Source organism: Lagopus muta, chromosome 1 (assembly GCF_023343835.1).
Source record: "Lagopus muta isolate bLagMut1 chromosome 1, bLagMut1 primary, whole genome shotgun sequence".
NCBI classification, from domain to species: domain Eukaryota; kingdom Metazoa; phylum Chordata; class Aves; order Galliformes; family Phasianidae; genus Lagopus; species Lagopus muta.
Genome location: NC_064433.1, coordinates 173,611,312 through 173,631,469, shown reverse-complemented (window position 1 = coordinate 173,631,469; position 20,158 = coordinate 173,611,312). Strand labels below are relative to the sequence as shown.

The window sequence follows — 20,158 nt, the reverse complement described above, 5'->3', positions numbered from 1 at the left end:
AAAGCAGTATCCTGGTAAAGCTCCTGACAGATGACCATAAATAGATCAGGCAGTCAATCACAATGCCAGGCCACATGCTGCTCAACATCTTCCCTGTGTACTCTGAGTACAAACACACACAAACTAACAAAACTGCATTAAAAAAATATATATATGTATATATATGTAGCTGACCATGAAATCATTATGGAAGAAGCACATAAGCTGCATGATAGGTTGTTGTTTTGTCCTCACAAGAGTATTATGACCCTTAAATTTAAAACAAAGCTAGAGACACACTGCCTAAATGGCTTCAATGAAGTCACAGAGGTCACCCAACAGTTTAGAGTGCAGAATCCCTCCCTGGAGTGCTACAGCAAATTTATAGTTAACAAAGTCTCAAGACTTTGAACACACATATTCTTCTTCTCTTTTGAACTCACCTATGAGCATCCAGACTGCAAACCTTATCCACGTGCCTAGGTCTAGCTGCATCATGAGGTAAACATTCACAAAAATACTCACGATAGGAAGAAGGGGCAGAAGAGGTACCTGAAAAAGCAAGAGGGACACATTACATCTGCAGGGCAGAGCAGAGGGCAGGCAAGAACGTTGCATCCCTTGCTAATGGGATGTGATGGCTGCTACCAGCTGTTGGATCTGAGAAAAGGCAAGGTTAGATCTAACTACTGGACGTGAGTCCCCTGTGTGACCACCACTCACATCACTCCAGTCCATTTTAAGAATGGCTGTCCTAGCTCTGTGGTTTGGAAGGAGACAAGAAGCCAACTTCAGCTCCAATGCCATGAGGGGAACAAGCTAAGAAGAACACCATGGGTAGCACCGTGGCAGGAACCAACTGAAGACCAGGAGAGGGTTAAGGAAAGGTGAGAGGAGGCACCTGAGGAACTTCAGCCAGCAGGTACTGTAGCTGTTAAGCAGTACACAGCAGGGGGATCATCTCTTGAGGTGCCCCTTCCAACCTCAGCAACTGTGTGATCTTGTGTGATTCTGTGAAATAACTCCAGAACAGAAGAAAAGCAGGAAATACTGTAAAAGACCAGAGCAGCGACACCAACAGTGCTTCAGTGATCAGAAAATCAGAACACCATAAAGCCAAAAAGCAAAAATCAGAATGTGAAGAAATAGCAGAGGCGTAGACAGATTAAATTGAGGAGGACAAAGGTCTGTGAACATGGTGGAACTGAGAGGAAAACAGAAGGGATTTCCTTCATCTGTAAGGAAAAGGAGATTTACAAAAAATAAAAAGGCTGAAATATATTAAGCCTTTACTGAATTCAATTTCACACAAAAAAAAGACACCACGTTCATGGCAAGCAGCCATTCACATCATTAAGCAGGGGATGGGCACACAAGTTAGAAAACAGAAGAAGAATATTCTCCTAAATTAGGCATTGTCAAATAGCAGGGATAAATGACATTTCCCTAGGATGGTGAGGTATGTACCTAAAGACTGCTGAATGATATTTAAAACATTAGTAGGTTTCTTTGAGAGCTCTTGGTAGACCTGGAAGGTCTCCAAAATCTGGGGAAGAAAGACAAATGACCTATTAAAAAGAAATATAGGAGAGCAACTGGGAAACAAACCAGTCAGCCTTGGATTCCCAGAGAGATTCTGGAGAAAAATCACTAAGCAGTCAGGCTGTAAATGCCTAAAAGACAACAAGGAGATAAGAAACAGCCATTACAGATTTAGCTCTGACAGGTCTAATTGTATTTTTTCCTTGGACAGAGGAGTGCCTGAAGGAAAAAAAAAGGGAGACAAAATATCCTGAGTGTCAGGCAAAGAGACTCTTAGAATTAAGTTCCAAATGTACAGCTCAGACAGCAGATCTTAAGTTTTCTGCTCCTGCACACTCCTGTTTCCACTTTTGGGACCACAAACCCAAGATGAGCTGCAAACACTAACTGTAAGAGCAGTGAAAATGAGAGCACTTTAGAGGAAAGGATTAGAAACCCAAACAGCCTTTATAAATTGAAGAAATAGCCTGCAACCCATATGATGAAACATGACCTGCAGGATAATACTGAAAAGTGATCTGTATTTGTCAATATAAAGGATAGCGTGCTTGAGCAAGGCAGGAAAATGCCAAGAGTTCCTCCTACTTAATTCTGTTAGAGAGACTGGTCATCCCTTCACAGCTAACAGCAGAACATGAAAATAATAGCTAAATGTGCACTGTGGAAATTTAGAGTAAGCTATTGGGAAAAGCTTGCCAGCTACAAGGACAACAAAGTACTTTGAACGTGACAAGGAGAAGGGCTGGTGCCCTTTCCCTGGAGGTGAAAGGACTGGTTAAAGGACTGAGCCACCCTTTCACATTGGTCCACACACACACTCCATCTGATAGAGCTGGAAGAAGAACTGACGTTTTTGACCGGGTGCCCCTTTGATCTCCATGCACAATCTTGCTTCTTTGGTTCTCTCTCCCATAGCTACAATCTCATGTGGCCATTCTGATCTGCTGAAAAGCATTCCCTTTCCCTCTGGTCTCTGTTTCTTCCACAAGTTATATCCGTTTCAAAAACACCTCTCATCTGGCCACATCTCTAGATCAGGTTCTGTCCTCTCAGCTTCTCCTGGACTCCAGTTCCATTTATATTTCTTTCTAAGTCTTCTAGGGCCATCTCTGATCTGATAGCTCATGACTTCCTCTCCTAATTCCCTCCCAAAGCTCTCAGCTAACTCTTTCAGCCCCACTTTCTATGCTGAATTTGCTTATTCCTGTGGGGTGCTGCTGGATACACCTGTACGCTTACATTCTCTGTGTGACCGTTTGGCCAAGTCCCTCCTGATGCACACAACATGCATTGCCTCCTCCAGCCACCTTCAGAAGAGCTCTTTTCTAACTTCACCTCCCGGGACACTCACCTTAAAGGAAAGCTTAGTTTTGCTTTCAGGTTGTTTCCATACAATGAAGCTGATAATAAGAACAAGGATTGCAGCAATAATCCATACTGCCTTTATCAGCGTGCTTGGCTCGAGGGCAGTCAAGACGCAGCTGCCCACGATAAGGAAACCTGTGAACAGACACCAAAAGCTTACCAATGCTTTATTTTTTTTAGCAAGAGGGAAAAAAAAGAACAAAAAAACACCAAACCATAAGCAGGCAATGCAAAACCTGAAAGCATAGCAAACAAAACTTGAAAACAAGAAAATACAAATACCTTTTCCCTACACAGCCTCACATAGCTAATCTGTGCATTTCTTTTGAAGTCTTCATTTGAACCTGTAGATCCTGAGATCTCATTGAAATTGCAAGCAATCCCTAACAAGCAAGGAAGTGAGCCTTCCCACCATGGTGAGCACAATGATCACCCAGCTGACTCACTGCCCCACAGCCACACTGCCTCGTACTTACCAATGATGCAGGTGGAGATGTTCACCACCAAGCCAGAGAACTTGGAAGGGTCTGAATTTGGGGGACACAGTATGGCTTTGAGGGAACATTTCTCCTCTTCCTCTGGCAGAAATCCTGTCTGAGACTCACTCGTGCTCACAGACTCATTGTTATCTGTCTCCTCCGTTGTTCGAGCCATCTGGTACGCCAAATTAGGCTGCTCTGGCTGATACCTAGGAAAAGAGAAGCAAAACAAAGAGCTTATTGGTTTGGTGCAGGGTACCACACAGCACACTGACTGCACCCTAGATCTTTCTAGCATCAGAACAAGCATATGTAATGTCTATAGCCTTCTATTTCAGAGGACAATGTAAGGAATAACCAAGACTTTATGTGGAATTACAAAACCAATTACATGAGTAAATACAGTCAGCTATCATCACTTTAAGCTTGTTTGCAATGCCAATGTTCTAAGATGGACAGTATTCCCTTTCAGAAACCCTACCACCCTGATCACCAGAATATGACAGGGTGGTAGCAGTGAGGACCAGAGAAGCAATAGGCAGGAGAACAATCAGGTAGCATCAGCCTATGGGGTAATCTGTGGCTGTTAAGCCCTCATCTTCATGAGATGATGTTTTGGTGTGGAAGCAACTGAACTAACAGCTCAGCAGATATCACATCCTAGCAGCTGCTGATCACAGCACACAGTGACATTCTCTGTGCCCTGATCTCCTCTGTATCAGTCTCTTCTGCTACTGCCATCTACTGCCTCATAATGAAGGAAGAAGTAAACAAAGATCTGTAATTTTTTGTTGCATACATGGATAACACTTCATTCAACAAGTCACCACCACATGGATCCAGACAGAAAAAACATTCTTCAACTGTCTTTTAAAATAGAGTTTTGCAGGAGACTCTCAGCCACAAGCCTAAGGAAAGGGCCATTTTGCTAGACCCCTTAAGATCAGTCCTGTGGGGATATGATGACAATGAGATCTTCTGTGACATGTGAATTGTGAAATGCAGTGAAATCCTTGGGTCCAGCCACAGCAGGGCATTAGTCACAGCACCCTACAGCTTTGGAAACAATTTAGTTGTTCCTTCAAAAGGCAGCTAAATCAGCTGCCTGGGCTGCTGCAAGGTTGTCTGTCAGCTCCACAAATCTATGATGGGGAAAGTGCCATATCATAAGGACTGCAGCTTGCAAAAGCAAATTAAGAAGCCGTTTATAGCTATATGGAGAAGAGGAAGCCAAGAAGCCAAAGGGAAGGTATGAAGGACAAGAAAAATCCTCTGGCTCTGTACAGGGGGGCATGGTGGATGGCACAGGCACAGAGCAATGGTATTAAAATACAGCGTCGGCCCTTCGTCAGCTGAAACCCATTCTTAGTTCAATGCATTTGCTGTGAGCAGGTAAAAAACATTCACTAGACTCTGAATAACTCAGTGAACACGTGAAGATATTTTTCAGCAACATCTTCAAAACTCCGTCCTCCTGGGTGGAGTGCTGTTGTCCATGAGGTGCCAAGCAATTAAGATACTCAATCTTCATCTTATTCTGGGGAAGCTATGGGAGTTCAGCTCTTTTTATAGACATGCTCTTTCTATAGACAAGTCACTGATCCTGCAAAAGCTTCACTGCTGATGCTAGACTTTACAATGACTACCTTACTGCCTGACACAATTGGCAGCAACTTCACTGCTGACTGAAGGGTATCTTTGCTGACTTTCTCAAGGATGCAGACCAAAGGTAAAAATCACAAGCAATACAGCCATATCTTGCCTTGGTGCTGAGGTGTGTGCAGCTGAACTCTCACTCTAGGGCCTCAGAGGAACAAGGAACCTCCATGCAGTTGATCATTAGCTGGTTCTTTTTTTCAGACACCAAAATGGGTCCAGATGTCCAAGGACAAGCTTCTCACAACAGCTCCTTCCAATGCTCTCAGCACAGTATGTCTGTGCTGACAGAGACACCTTTCAAAAGCCTATTTGCTCATTAAGTCCCTTTCAAAAGACAGCCTGAAACTGTATCCTCAGTGGGAACAAGTGTAACAATGAAGCAGACATCCTGGACCACTCATGTCACTCCTACCCACCAGCACATCTCCTAGGACATCCAGGGTCTGATGTCTGACTGCTGCTACGATGGCAAGGATCAGGAGCTAACCAAGCTCAGAGGATGCTCTCGCACCTCCAACGAGTACAATTCCCCATGACGTTGAAGAAATGAGTCTTTCATACTCTCAGCCATAGTTCTGTGTCACTGGGTCTACAGAACTAAAGAGGGCATCCAACTGCAGAGTGTGGGTTTCTGTCTGTGTGAGGCTACTTCTACATCCATACCTCAATACCAATACGCAGGCTGCCACCAACGAGTAAGCCAGGAGGGTCCCAATAGACATGAGATCCACAAGGTCTTTCAAGTCGAAGAGAAAGGCCATAATAGCTGTGGGAGGAGAGGAAGGTGAAAGGGAAGAAAACACCAACACAGCAGAATATGTATTGAAGCATTAATGACAACAGCATAAGTGTGACTGTTGCTCAGGACCTGGCAAGGGAAATCCAGGGAGCCCAAGCCATGCTGATATGGGGACAGGGAAGACTCAATGAATGCCAATTGCCTTGTAACCCCCTGAGCCTCACAGGATGTCACAGCACAGTCTCACAAACTGGAAGCAAAGGAACCATTTCTTACAGTAGATTGCCAGCCTGTATATATGGGCATTCTGAAACAAGGGCATCCTATGATATGCCTGTATGAGAAGCAAAGCTGAAGTGACATTCCCCTCTAATCATGAGCAGTGAGCAAGTGTTTAAACCATAGCCTCACTGCCTGAATCCCCAGTCGTAGCTGTAGCAGCCCTGAGACCATGCAGCCCACCATCTCTTACAGACTATTTTGCCTTCACAGTCTTGCTGGGCAACTCTCTGTTGTACAGACCATTGTATAAAGGGTTTCAAAGCTGAACCTGAGCCAGTCTGTCTCTAATGCACTGCCTCAAACTCGACAGCCAAAGCAATGCAAAGTCTCAAGCTTCAAATGCTCCCCATATCTGCAGCTCTGGTTGCACTTTGGTCCTGCATGCTGTAAACCACAATAGGGTAATCTGAAGAGAAGGCAAACCAAATTCCTTTCTTTCTCTGGCTCTTTATTCCCCACTGTGGGCTCAAGGTTCCCTGAAGATAAAGGTGGCAGCGAAGCAGCTGTATGAAAAACTCTGCAGGGCCCAGGTTGCAGCTGCAGAAGGCTGAGCTGTTTCACCACAGCTTAGAGCTCATCATAGCACTTTGGTAACAATGCCTCAAAGGTGGCACATTCTACACCAGTGGCTTATCCCAGATTTGGATGGCAGAAGGTAAAGAAAAAGCAGCAACACCCTTCTGCTTGCTAGGTGCTGTGAGGAAGGGGGGTGGCTGTGAGAAGAGTATAAGCCACTCATCTTTGTTGTCTGTTAGGTTAAATTCCCCTATTCTTGGGACAGAAGGAAGGAGAGGACAGGATTGTGACCAGCTGTGATAAACTGATTAACAAATGTCTGTGTCACAGGGTCCATCTGCTTGTCTCCAGCTGCTCTGGCGTCTTCCACTGAGCATCTACCTACAGACACACAGTGCACAGAGCCTGCAGCCAAGCCGGGCCAATGGCCACAGGGATGCTGAGGTATAGCTGGCTGCCACTGCAGGGGGTTAATTATTTGTAAAGCTGACAGAGCACGCAGGGAGTGGATGAAGGCAGCTCTTGGCATGAGGCGGGATATCAGCAACGAGCTCTGAGCAAGAAGCACAGACATGCAGTGAGCTATTCACACTCATCCTGCCCTTGCTTTCCCATGCTTTGGAAACCTGGGCCATGCTCTGGGAAATCACGCTGTGCAATGTATCCGATTAATAAGTGGGCTAGCATCAGGAAGACTTATCTGCTCCTAGGATGAGATTATGTCTCTGCTCCACTCGTGCATCAAGTCTCAGAATGTTACCTGCAACAGCTCCTGATGTCACTGTAGCAATTATTGGAGTTTTCCTCTTCTCATTGACTTTTGCCAAAAATTTAAAGAGAAGTCCATCTTCTGCCATGGCATAAATTATTCGAGGCATTGGAAACATGGAGCCAAGGAGACTAAGAACAAAGAAGGGGGAAATAACCTGCTTAGAACACCTCCAGCAGGGCTCAAGCACAAAAAAGCAATCAAATTGATGGCACTACAAACTGAAACGGGTGGCTCTCAATCACTTCAGCTTCTTTAAAGGGCTCCCTCTGAATGCCCACGTTGCTAGTAGCTGGAAACTAAGTTACAGCTCCATGATTTTGGATATCTAAACTTAGCAATGGGACATAAAAGCAGCCTGATACTCAGGTGGCAGAACACCCTAACTTGTATGAGCCTCTATGAGTTGCTCATCTAATTGCATATGTCTAAGTTGATCTGAAAAAGAGCTCCACAGTGCATAAGAACATGACATACTCTGCATCCAGCCTGCCTTGCCTCCTGGACAGATAGCTGTCCTGGAGGTAACCTGCAGACAGATTGCCCTGGATATGGTAAGCCCCACATGCTCCAGAAGATGCCCCCTACACTACCTGACATGTTTTATCCCAGCAGGCCAGGATGTCTTGCAAGCAAACTGTGTTTGCACTACAAAGCTGTCTTCTTGACTCACTGATTCTAGATTCATATTCCACCTACTGAGCACCTACTGGGTTTGCTGCTAAGACAGGAGTTTCTGAAGTTATATTGGTCACACACATCTCTGAAATTTATCACAGGGCGAAATCCTGGCCTTTTTGATGTCAGAAGCTCTAAGTTTTGTCCCTGATCTAGCTCTTCTAGTAATGACCCAGGGGAACATGATGAAGGCAAACAAACTGAGCCACTACACAGCCCCAACATGCAGCATTTTGTTAAGAAGATGGAGATAAGCATTTGCTGTAAAAGAGGCACAAGGGAAAAGCAGTGTCTCACCTCGTAGAAAGTGCACATAGGGAACCAACTGCCACTGCATAATTGGCTCCATCCCAACCCACATACTTAAAGGCATTGGGTAATGGGCTATTGGTATCCAGCTGGTAGTAAGGCATCATGAGTGTCAGGGCAGCTGACACACCAAAATAAGCCACAAAGCAGATGAGCAGAGATGCCACAATGCCAATAGGAATGGCCTTCTGAGGGTTTTTCACCTCCTCACCTAGAAGAAAGAAATTGAAATATCAGCTCATGGACAAGCAAGATCTATCAAAGCCTACTATCATGGCCTAAGGTGCCCTTCACATACCCCAGACTGGCTGTTTGCTCCCAGTTCTGCTGCTCCTGTCACTCCTGACATAAACATCTGTGGAGGACTTGTAAACCCAGACACAGAAACAGTTTGGATTAAAAGCAGTTCCTTCTCCAAAGAGTTAATTTATCACCAACTGCTACTGCAATGCCACTGATAGCATGGCTCCAAAAACAGCTCAGTGGTCACAAGTGACAAGACAAAAAATGATCACACAATTCTGGGGCAAATATCTGGGAGAGAATTTCAGTATATATCTCCACCAAAGCAACTGCACTGTGGCAAGAGCACCCTACATACCCAGATCAAGGGAAAGTTACTTTGATGGCACACCTGAAAATCATATGGGTCTTTGGAAATCCCTCTCAAAAAAAAATCCCTCTATTTTCTTTACAGAAAATTTTGGACTACCAAACTGGGACAAATGTGTTAAAAAGAACCTCCCAGTTCAGGCAATGATTAATTAAGAAACAGTTGTGAGCCTTCTCTGTCCTGCAGAGCTGCTCTTCTCAAAAAGTGTACATTTCTGAAGCTTGGCATTTCAGGAGGATGAACCAATAAGCAGAGACCCATAAACCTCTAAGTCAAAGCCAGATTAATGAGCTTCTCCACGGAGAGGCCCTGGGGCTAGCTGAAGTAATGGAGCTATAGCATTTCTCAAACATCTTGGAACACAAGGCAGCACTATTTTATATGTCTTTGTAATTATCTCCCCTCTCTGTTCCTCAGCTCTTGTCAAATGTGAAATTAAGGATAATCCTTCCTTTCTCTGAGGGAATTAGATTCTTCTAAGCCAGGAGAAATGCGACAATACTGATGGCTTCTTTCTCAGAAGGAGATCTCTGAACCCTTGGAGATAAAAAACTCCCTTTCATTTTGAGGCACAGCTTTAGAGTGCAGACTCCTCCTGAGAAGTGCTCTCTTTCTGTGTCTCTTTAAATACACTACACCAATGGAGCACCTTCAGTTGAAGGCACTGAAGCATCCTATTCCAGAATAACCTGATTAAAGCATCATCTGGAGTGGGATGTCCAAACTCTTTAAGTCACACAAAGCATCTGAATCTGGTTTTTCTTGTATGTCAGATCAGTACAACTGGCCATGTTTTCTACAGAGCTGGACCTGGTTAGTGCTATCAGTGAGCAACTGTGGGACTGGAGGCAAAGAAGAAAAGAAGCTCTTTTGATGGGTTATGCAGCCTGCCACAGTAGCTAGAAGGCAACATTCATGCACCCAGGGACTTGTCTATACTCAGCACTTTGATTATCAGAAGCAGCTGAGTCAAAAATATATTATGGACTGAACTTAACACAGGAATAATGAAAGCAGCATCCTGGATTACTGATTATCTGTGCTGCACAATAATACCAAAAGCCAGTCAACCAGCAACCAGGTTCACAACTGGAATGAAGATGCCCTCCATCTTACCTGTTGTAGCAATACAGTCAAATCCCACGAAAGCATAAAAACATGTGGCTGCCCCTGAGAGGACTCCTTTCAATCCATAAGGCATAAACCCTCCAACACCATACAGCTTTTCTCCCTGTGTTTGACTAAAAAGCATGGCACTGGGTTAGAAGCATTCTGCCTAGGTGGGAACAACAAAACTTTTCATACAGCTCATAGTGACACCCACAGCTGGAGTTCAAAGGAACATGCTCTGCTTTTCACTACAAATACGGGGCAAAATGCTAAGCCCTACTCACTGCTGAGCTCTGGACTGGCCTGCAGCAGTTTGGGGAATGCATGGAATAAAAACGGTTCTGTTTATTCCCATCATCTGTGTTTCTGGTGGGGATAAAGATGTCTTGGCTACAACAGGGAGAAAATAACATGAACATTAAGATTCCTCTCTTACTATTATTGTGTTTATATAGATAATGAAGCTTTTGAAAAAGCTCAACATGTAATCCTTAACACTGAAGTCAAACAAAAATGTGAACTATGCACTGTTCACCTAAGATGGATTCAGGTAAAGCATGAGTAGACACCAAAAAGCAGTGCAGGGTGCTGAGACAGCCTAAAATCCATCCGTGCTCCACCCTCAACTTCAAAATTCCCTATGCCAACTTTGTATCCAAATTCTGCATGTTGTGCTGAGGGAGGAGAGGCGCCTGCACCTCTGAAACATCAAATGCTTTGCTGAGCTGGATACTAAGTTCATTAAAGTCAACAGACAGATATTTAGTGACTCCCCTGCACTCAGCATCAAAGCCTGAGATACAACTGTCTGTGTTGAAACACTGTCTATAACACCCCTCAGTTCAAGTTAACTGAGGCCACTCAAAATTGAGAGAAAAGCCTTTGTCATGATGAATTACAGCAATTAAATTAAGGGAAATCCCAAAACTGCAGATCTTATCAGGAAGAATCATCCAAACTCTCTTGTAGAACTTCCACTGAGGGATGAAAGCTCACTTGTTATTTACAGAAATAGTACAACCCAGATATGGATTACTCTGGAAATAATGATAAAGTAAACCCCAGATAGACATTACAAAAATAGTAAGAGCTACGGGTGAAAGAGCTACAGTTGTACTTTAAAGCTACTGCACTAATTGCTACTTGCTTGGGAATAGCAGGAGGGAAGGAGGGGGAACCTCTCCTACAGAAGCAATTTGTCCACAGGGAAGAAGTTCACAGCAGGCTGAATTTTGCAGAGAAGCTCAATAAGTGGCTTGTATACAAGCCAAACTAGAGCCATGCAATATTTATAAATCTCTCCAGGTTGTGCCAAACTGTGTTTCCTTGCAGACCAGCATGAAGGGGTTAGATAGCAAGCCAGGACTGAGCTGATGTATGCAGAGACATTCAAAAGACAAGAGAGCAGTCATACGTGTTGAACAATCTCAAGCAAAAAATGAATGGCCTTGTATCACAGGCAACCCTTATAAGCTCCTTAATTTTGGTCTTCTGTAGGAATATAGGATTTTGGCCAAGTAGCAAAATGTCATTAAAAATGGATTTGTGATACGTCTGCTGCAACACATTAAAATAATCTGCAACTTGCCTCCTACCTTCTCATGCATCTGGGACAAGGTCTCCATAAATACAATCATTCTTCAAGGAAATGACCAAGGTGTCCAAAAAAACTACACAGCTGTACTTGGTCAAGGCTTAATACAGGCACAACAGTCAGCCTGGGGCAGCCCTGAGTATGAGGTTATCTGCAAAGCTCTTTTCTCTACCCTTTGAACTCCAGTCACAACACTGGAATTTGGTAAAGGAGGGAACCATACCATTCACAGGCTCCCTGAATCTCTCACAAATCCTCCTGTAAACAGGAGGAAAATGATGAATATACATCAATTTTAAATCTGAAAAGACAAGGTCCAACTTACTTGTCTCCATGAGTGCCATGGCTGGTATTGTAAATGTCCTGTTCAGTCAAGTGCCAGTTTTTCACAGATCCTTTCACGAAGCCAGAGACCACGACAAAGCCGATGACGAGGATGTTGATGCAGGTGAACACTTTGTTCACCAGGGCAGATTCCTTCACACCAAAGGTTAAAAGCCCTGGGAAAAAAACAGAAAATATGCAGTCAGGTATTTCACCAGCGAAGGCAGCACAACAGCTCACTTACTGAAAACATCAGCGCTGAGCTTTGCCCACTGTAGTATTTCTGCTCCTCCACAAAGCCAGGCAGCTCAGGTAGGCCAGGATTAAGTCACTGGGAAAGCTGACGGGGACTCCTGCCCACACATTACTGATGTGACACACGTTCCCACACAGCATGCCAATTTGGCACATGCTCCAGGTAAAGTTTCATCTCACAGCACCACGCTGTGCATCCAGATACAGCCACACACTTCACCCAGCCACCTGGAGAAAGCACCACAGGTGGTTTCTCAGGAAGGAGCACTGTCTTAGAGGTCTTGGCCAAAGGCAGATGTTATGATCAACAATCACCTTTACGTGAGCAGCAAAAAACACGATGCCATTCTCCACAGAGACTGAATCCAGGAGGTCAGCTACTTACAGCTCAAGACACAGAACAAGGTGGCATCACAGGACTCCTGCTTTGCCAGAGAGCTCAGTGAGAACAGGTTTTCTGCTCATGGTCTTCAGAGAAAGTCCATCAGGAGAAGAGCACATTTGCAGGCTCTGGCAACCAACATCTCACCGAGGCGTAACACAGCCTCTCTGAGGGACAAGCTCTGGTAACTTCAGGTAGCTGACTTTCAAGAACCCAAACCTTCAACCTATATTTAATAAGAAGACTACGAGAAAGCAAAACACTTCATGTGGGCCAAAAGGACAAAAGAAGCCCTAAGTGGTATTCTTACTGCTACCCCAAGGCATTTCAGGGAGAGGGGAGATTTCTGCTCACTCACATTTCCATCTTTTAAAATAAAACATACGAGATTCAAACTCAAGATGCCAAAGCATCACTGGTTTATGAAGCTTGTCCCAGTGAGCAGAGCCCATGCTGCGAGATGCCCATCCAGATCACGGTGAGAAATGTCAGGATAACCTTGTTGGGCAACACTGCAGCTTCTGCATGCAGGAAACCACAGAGGTGCATGAGAAGAGTAATTATTTTTTAAATTAGCCTAAATTTTGTAACGTTTTGCCAGTTAAAGCTGTTGGTAAAAGTTTAGAAGGATTTTAATTTTTGAAATTTTCAAAACGTTTCCAAATCTTTATCAAAGCCTTGGAACAATTTTTTGGTTAAAAAAAAAAAAAAAAGGACTGATTTTCACATATTTATTTCTCTGGGATCTTGCAGTCGGTGCTGATTATCATTGGGAGAACAAAAATAGAGGAGCAACAGAATGAAATTGTTGTATAATAGGATTGGGAGAGGAAGAAGGATTAGACTTCCTTACCTGATTGAGGTTAACAAGTCATCTTTTCTTTCCTTCCTTATACCAAACTTAATCAATGGCTTTAAAAGTGGCTCAAAAATATCAAAAGCCCTCCCCACTAATTAAAAAGCTTACAAACAGGATATGCCCAGTGCTAAGTCCTCTGTGGCTATATAGGTAAATCCAACATCCATCGCAAAGAAAGAGCTTTAGTAAGTCGTCCAAAACAAATGGGACCTCGTGCCCATTCTGAAAGCAATGAAATGACAGAAGGTGGAGGTCCAAGACTCACAAACGCCTCTGAGGTTTTACCTGTTAAGATGATGATTATCACCACAGCGAAGATGTCTGGGTATTTTGCTAGCACTCCTGGAGCGTTCATTGTCATGTATCTTTCACAAAAGTCTTCAATGTGCCCACCTATGATTTCATCAAACGTGGCACTCCAGGCTCTGGCCACACTGGAGGTTCCTGCCAGAGAACAGAGCAGATGGGGGTCACCTTTGGTGGATGGCACACTATCCAAACTCAGGACTCTTTGGACTCCACTACTGAATCATCTGAGTAGCATAAAGACAGTTCTGGCCTCAGCTTGCTGCAGTTTCTAGAACACCATGGCACAGCTTGTTGGGATGAGGACTGACCCAGGGGTCTCAGGGTGTCTGACGCTTGGATGCTATTGAGCCACTCCAGAGAGATGAAACAGCAGCAACCACCAGTCAGTGGCAGCACTGGGTAAAACAAGTAGCTTTGGCTACCAGACAGTCTGCTTCTTATTCTCCTGTGTTACACTGCCTACTGTTAGGTTACCGATATTGTACACCATATATAACTCTCTCACACAATTAGATGCTGTTATATAATTACTACTGTACAGAATTACCTAATTTAAAAATAAAAAAATAAATAAATAAAAAGAGGTTGGCTTGCTGTTGGTTTGCAAAGCAGTTCCTTAGAGAACTCTGTGCACTCTTATACCCAAAATAGTTCATCCTGATAGAGGCAGGTTTTCAGGTCACAACTCCAGTACCTGCGATTGTGTCAAAAACTGTGCTCACCCACAGCACAACCCTCCTCAGCAGTGGTCAGCAACACCTGCAGCAACGCTGGGAATGCTCTCTGTGCAACTTGGCTTGTCAACAGGATCATAATAAGGCACAGCTTAGGCCTGCCTGGGTACCATGCTGCTCTTTGAGACACAGAGGCACAAGCTGTGAATGCACTTAAAGGGACAGAACATTGGTGCTTTTAATCTAAAAAAAACCTCCAAAAGTTACTCTGTATCACATTACAAATTTTCAGCTTTGCTTCAGGAAAATTCCAGGGAAAAAGATATTTTTTTTACTACTTTCATTTCTTTGCCTTGGCTGCAGTATTTCATGTTCTAGGACAGGAAGAACCAGCTCCTGCATGCTTTATGTTAATGCCAGTTGCTTGGAAGCCAGTTCCACAACGCTATCAGTAGCTCATGCAGAACTTTGTAACCAACAGCCTTGGGAAGCGCGGGATTCTGATATTATTCCAGCATCGCAGACACCTGGAGGACATCTTTATTGCTGCTGAAAAGCATGGAGCACAGGGCCCGTATCCAGGAGGATTTATGGCTTTGGGGTCAGCACGACCTTTGCAGATGGCTCCTGTTCACCCTGCACAGTGCTTAGGCCAACTGATCTGCTTGGGTGTGAGCTGGCTACGGGATTGGGACCAGGCTGGGAGGTGACCACGTGGTCTGGGAAGGAGACCCCAACAAAGCCATTACAAGGGTGGATAGTGATAGGACAAGGGGGAATGGTTTTAAACTGAGACTGGGGAGCTTTAGGCTAGGTATCAGGAGGAAGTTTTTCACCCAGAGGGTGGTGACGCACTGGAACAGGTTGCCCAAGGAGGCTGTGGATGCCCCATCCCTGGAGGCATTCAAGGCCAGGCTGGATGTGGCTCTGGGCAGCCTGGTCTGCTGGTTGGCGACCCTGCACATAGCAGGGGGTTGAAACTAGATGATCACTGTGGTCCTTTTCAACCCAGGCCATTCTGTGACATGATTCTATGATGCGCCACGTTAACGAGCTTCCACCAGCCTCCTCTTTCTGCAACATTCCCCACCCACAATCTGGCACAACTCCCATCACCCCAGAAGAAATTTCACATCATATCCTGGTCCTGGAACAATCCTTCTTTCCCCCACCATCCAGACCCTGCCCAACTAATCGATTGCCCATTTTTCCTCATTCCCCACCTCCAAGACCCTGCCCTGGACACTACTGCCACCCACCATCTGCTGGCCACCATGATCCCGCTCCATCCCACAATACTTTCTGAACAGATGTCTGAAACCTCAGTAAAAACATCAAGCTGGCCAAGTCCCTTAGAAATTTAAGTTCTTGCCACCCTGGTTGGATTCTGCTCAGGATGGTGGCACTGCTGAGGAGTGTAATGCTAGGGAGGTAAATCTCATCACGAATTTGCAGAATCGGGTTTTTCCTTTTTTCCATGGCAATGTCTGTCTTTTTGGAGGTCCAGCATCACAGTAAAAAGGGCCACAATGTAACCGACCAGGTAAGGAGCATGAGGAAGACTATTTAGCCTTACTTTCCTGGATCAGAGCATAAATTACTAGGAAAACTGTTCCAATTTTGTATGTGCAGCCTAAGCAGAGTCCATTTTAGAAGACTGGAGTAAATTATATGCTTAACTTTGTTTAAAAACTATTTTCATCTCCTCCCTACAATGAATTTGATTCATAGAAGAACCGCAGGACTCACATTTCCTGAGGAGACAACTTTAATTGACTCTGGTTTCCCAATCTCTCCTTTCTTATTAAAAAGTAAAAGAAAGGGAGGAGGGAGAAGAAAAGGTTTCAGGTAGCACACAGATGAGAGCCAGCGCTATCTCAGACAAGCAGCTGCTACATCACTATGTCACTCATGATATGATCTTACCCCCAGCATCATGGGAACTATCTCCAAGGTAACAATTGTATATCTCATAAAACACAGTTAAAAAAAACTTCCTTTAATCATTCAGCACAACATTGTTTTTCATTTTAACTCATAAGTCTTCACTCTCAACTGGCAAGTTGGCTGCAGCCTTACCTATAGACATAATAACAAGCCCAAAATGTGCTTGAAAAGACACGAATCCTTAATTGACAAATAGTGGTTTAGTTTTAATATGTCAGCTGAAGAATACACTGCGTGCTCAGAGCATGATCCAGCCCTAGTGGGAGTGAAAGGCTTAGGAGGGATTTGTTTTGGACCTTTCAGAGACTGTGAACCTGCAGCTCACCCCCATGTTTAATCCTGCAACCACTCATGAGGCAGAATTCTGATCTCCAGGTGCTCTGAACAGGTTTTGAAGGGACCAGAAATTAATCCTTAATCAGCCTGGAGCTGTCATGTAAAAGCACCCTTCTGTCAGCTACTTCTTTCTCAACATAGGGAACACTTGCTCCCTGGCAAGTGTGCAGCAGCCAGGATATGCCAAAGAGATGATGTGGGAGTTCAGAGGAAGTAGCTGAAGTAGCAATTTGCCTTCGTTACAAAGCTTCAGCCTGCAGGACAGCACTCACCTTGCCAAGTGACAGCAGCCACAGTCAGTGCACCCTGCCAAAGAGCCCTCACATTTTCAGTGAGTGCAGAGCAATGCAGGCACACAAACGTGGCTGATGGTACCAACAAGGCTGCCATCCTGGACTTGGTATGGTCTTGCTGCATGCCCACCATACTCACCGATAACATAGGAGAGGATTAAATTCCACCCCGTGATGAAGGCCCACAGCTCGCCAACAGTCACATAGCTGTACAGATAAGCTGATCCCGTCTTAGGAACGCGAGCACCAAATTCTCCATAGCAGAGTCCAGCCAGCACAGAAGCCAAGGCAGCAATCAAGAAGGAGATGACAATGGCAGGTCCTGCATTCACTCGTGCCACAGCCCCAGCCAGTACATAGACACCTGCCCCCAGAGTGCTGCCCACACCAAGGGCCACCAAGTCAAAGGTGTTGAGGCACCGCGAGAGCCGGCTGTCTTCTCGAGTGCAGTCCACATTTTTCCGGCGAAGAAGCTGGTTCCCAAACTTGATGAATTTCTGGCACTCCATCGTTGTCTTTGGGCCTGCAAGAAAGATGCTGCTGTCACTAGGTGGAACAGCCACACCCCACAAACAGTATAACTACAGAGCGTAACACTGCACTCATATTTTAGCCAAAGAATCTCCTGCTCACTTACCTTCCACCTTTTCATACGGCAAAACGCCTCCTGAGCACGTTATCTATGCTTAGCACAGGGAGGCAAAAAAAGAAAAAGGCGCAGTAATTCTGCTTCCTGCTCCCATTCACACTGATCTCAAGCAGGTGAGCTGTCCTCCCCACACCACAAGGGATACTAACCGCCTTACAGCCTCACTGTCCACACACAGGTGGGCAAGCCTTTATGCAAAATCTCTTTCAGATTGTCAGGGTAGTTTTCCTGGCTGGAAACTTAAAAAGTAGAGATATTTATAGATATGTACTTACCTTATATAAATTTTTGAAGTCTTGGGGGTGAAATAAGAGCAAAACTTGTGAGCATTACACTCCAGAACAAGGCAGCACATGTACTGTTGTCCTCAGAGCACAACACAAACACGTGCACCAGGAGACACTGTTTGCAGCCAGTCAGATCTGTATTCCTTCCTCTGAGCTCCAGTTCCAGCCAGCAGCACAGGCTGGCAGCTGCCTACAACTACACAGCCTGGAATAGATACGGTTTGGGAAAAAAGGCACACAGACCCAAGCTTAGATATGGTTACACTGAGGCAAAGGATTAAGCTATTTTACGTTCGTGTCAGCTAAGGGGAGAGCACAGGGCAGGTCTGTGAACTTCTCCATCCCAGCAGGATAACAGCACTGCAGGATGGGTGCTCATTTGAACTACAACCAGTCAAACCAGTATGGCCAGCAGAGAGGCTGGCTCTGGAGGCCATTCTAGTAATCAGTGCTGCCAGGGAAGCCTTCGCAGAACCCATCCCTTGAAGATGTATGTCTTCACATGCAGCCTGGGTATGGAAGTTTTGTCCTGCTTTTTCTGATAAAACAAGGAACGTTGCTTCAAACCTCAAAGAGAGCTGCTGCTCCTTATCACCCTGCCCAGATGGGTGCATCAGGCAGGCAGTAGCAGGAACTTCTTCCTTTTCACACTGAAAACTCCAGCCCCAGTTGTCACAAGACATGATGTCCTAACACCCCTCCCATAGATGCATCAAGCTTACCCTTAAAACTTTCTAGATTCCTATCTCCACTGCACTCTGCCCTCCAGGCACATCACTTCAGAAGGCAGCATTCACACATGTTCTTGTGTCCAGAACAGCCTTTCCCCTCTGCTGGTTACCCCAGGGTACCTTTAGAGACCAACCATAATGCCTCAGCCTTTGTTTCAGGTTGGATACTAGGAAAAATTTCTTCTCAGAAAGAGCTGCAGTGCATTGGAAGAAGCTGCCCAGGGGGTGGTTGAAGAAACGTGTGGATGTGACACTGAGGGACATGGTTAGTGGGCATGGTGGTGACAGGTTGGTGGTTGGACTAGGTGATCCTACAGGTCTTTTCCAATCCTAATGATTCTGCGATTTCACAAGTCCTGAAGAAATGAGGCAGTCTGCTGCCCTGTCTATAATAACCCTCCACCTCTGAATCACTCTCCTGAGCAGCAGTACATCTCACTTTCTATTTCCTTCCATCAGGAGCAGCTATCAGAAGCAATAAGAGCACTCCCAGAGCAACCACCAGGAACCTCAGTGGTGGCCATCTCCTCCACAAGGATCTGTTCTCCTTTCCCAGTCCACCTTCTTATTAACATGTTCCTTCTGCACCTTGCTGGTTTCCTGCTTGTTTTCATCTTAAACAGCTTCTTGTGTGCCACCGTGTCAAAAGCTTTATTCAAGTCAAGATAAGGAGAACTGAGATTGAGTTTTGCTGCCAGGTTGTAGTCACCTTCCTCAGCCACTCTACCTTCATCCCAGCAGCAGCCTCATTCAAAATTCAGCAGGTACATAACATAATGCTCTTCATAGCAAGGGTGTTTCACTAAGATCTTCTGGATTGCTCCTAATTGATATACCCAAGAAAACACATACTTAAGCTGGGGGAATTGTAACAAGGCACATTCTGCACTCAGAATAAGCCACCAGAACAAGAAGCCCAACAGCAGTGACAAATACCATGAAGTTTCCAACACTCCCACAGAACCACATTCAAGCCAAAGAAAATCTAACAGAGCTGGCACTGACAATACTTTTATGGACAGATCTGGCTCCAGGCACCAAAATCACTGCTTCTCAACGAGTACTCCTCTACTAATACACATCATAATTTCTGTTCTGTACGTGAGTGCATTTAAAATGTGATGAAATGGGATGAAAGCAAACTGAGAGGCATACGTAATGCACATTAACAACCAATGTGTGCTCAGCCTTCAGGAACAGACAACTGCTGGTCCAAAATAACCTCCCCATTGTATGTGCAGGGCAGGCAGCTGGCTTCCAGCAGCAAGCACTTTGCTCTGCAGACCTCAAGGCTGCAGTACTTGCTCCAGTAAAAGCAGTACAAGAGGATGAAGGCAGGTTCTATTTTGGACCACTTCTGGAAGCTCCAAGGTGCCCCAGAATGATTGCCATGTGGCATCTTTACCTGGTTTCAGCAACAGGACTTTCAAACATCTCTTCATTGATTATGAAAAGGGAGTAAAATGGATTTTACTGAG

At 44.9% G+C, this 20,158-nt stretch overlaps 1 protein-coding gene across 3 annotated transcripts in view; it reads right to left on the bottom strand.

The window, feature by feature from the left end:
• The window catches only part of SLC7A1 (solute carrier family 7 member 1), a 39,566-nt gene that overhangs the window by 1,440 nt on the left and 17,968 nt on the right, over window positions 1–20,158 (bottom strand). For all 3 annotated transcript variants that reach the window (XM_048933678.1, XM_048933677.1, XM_048933679.1), the window contains 10 exons: window positions 17,153–17,536; window positions 13,740–13,898; window positions 11,960–12,134; window positions 10,047–10,171; window positions 8,306–8,528; window positions 7,322–7,461; window positions 5,688–5,790; window positions 3,363–3,574; window positions 2,873–3,021; window positions 423–531 (listed from right to left, as the gene is read on the bottom strand). In XM_048933678.1, the coding sequence (XP_048789635.1) occupies window positions 423–531; window positions 2,873–3,021; window positions 3,363–3,574; window positions 5,688–5,790; window positions 7,322–7,461; window positions 8,306–8,528; window positions 10,047–10,171; window positions 11,960–12,134; window positions 13,740–13,898; window positions 17,153–17,522 (1,765 nt within the window). In that variant the 5' untranslated portion in view covers window positions 17,523–17,536. The remainder of the gene's footprint in view (window positions 1–422; window positions 532–2,872; window positions 3,022–3,362; window positions 3,575–5,687; window positions 5,791–7,321; window positions 7,462–8,305; window positions 8,529–10,046; window positions 10,172–11,959; window positions 12,135–13,739; window positions 13,899–17,152; window positions 17,537–20,158) is intronic.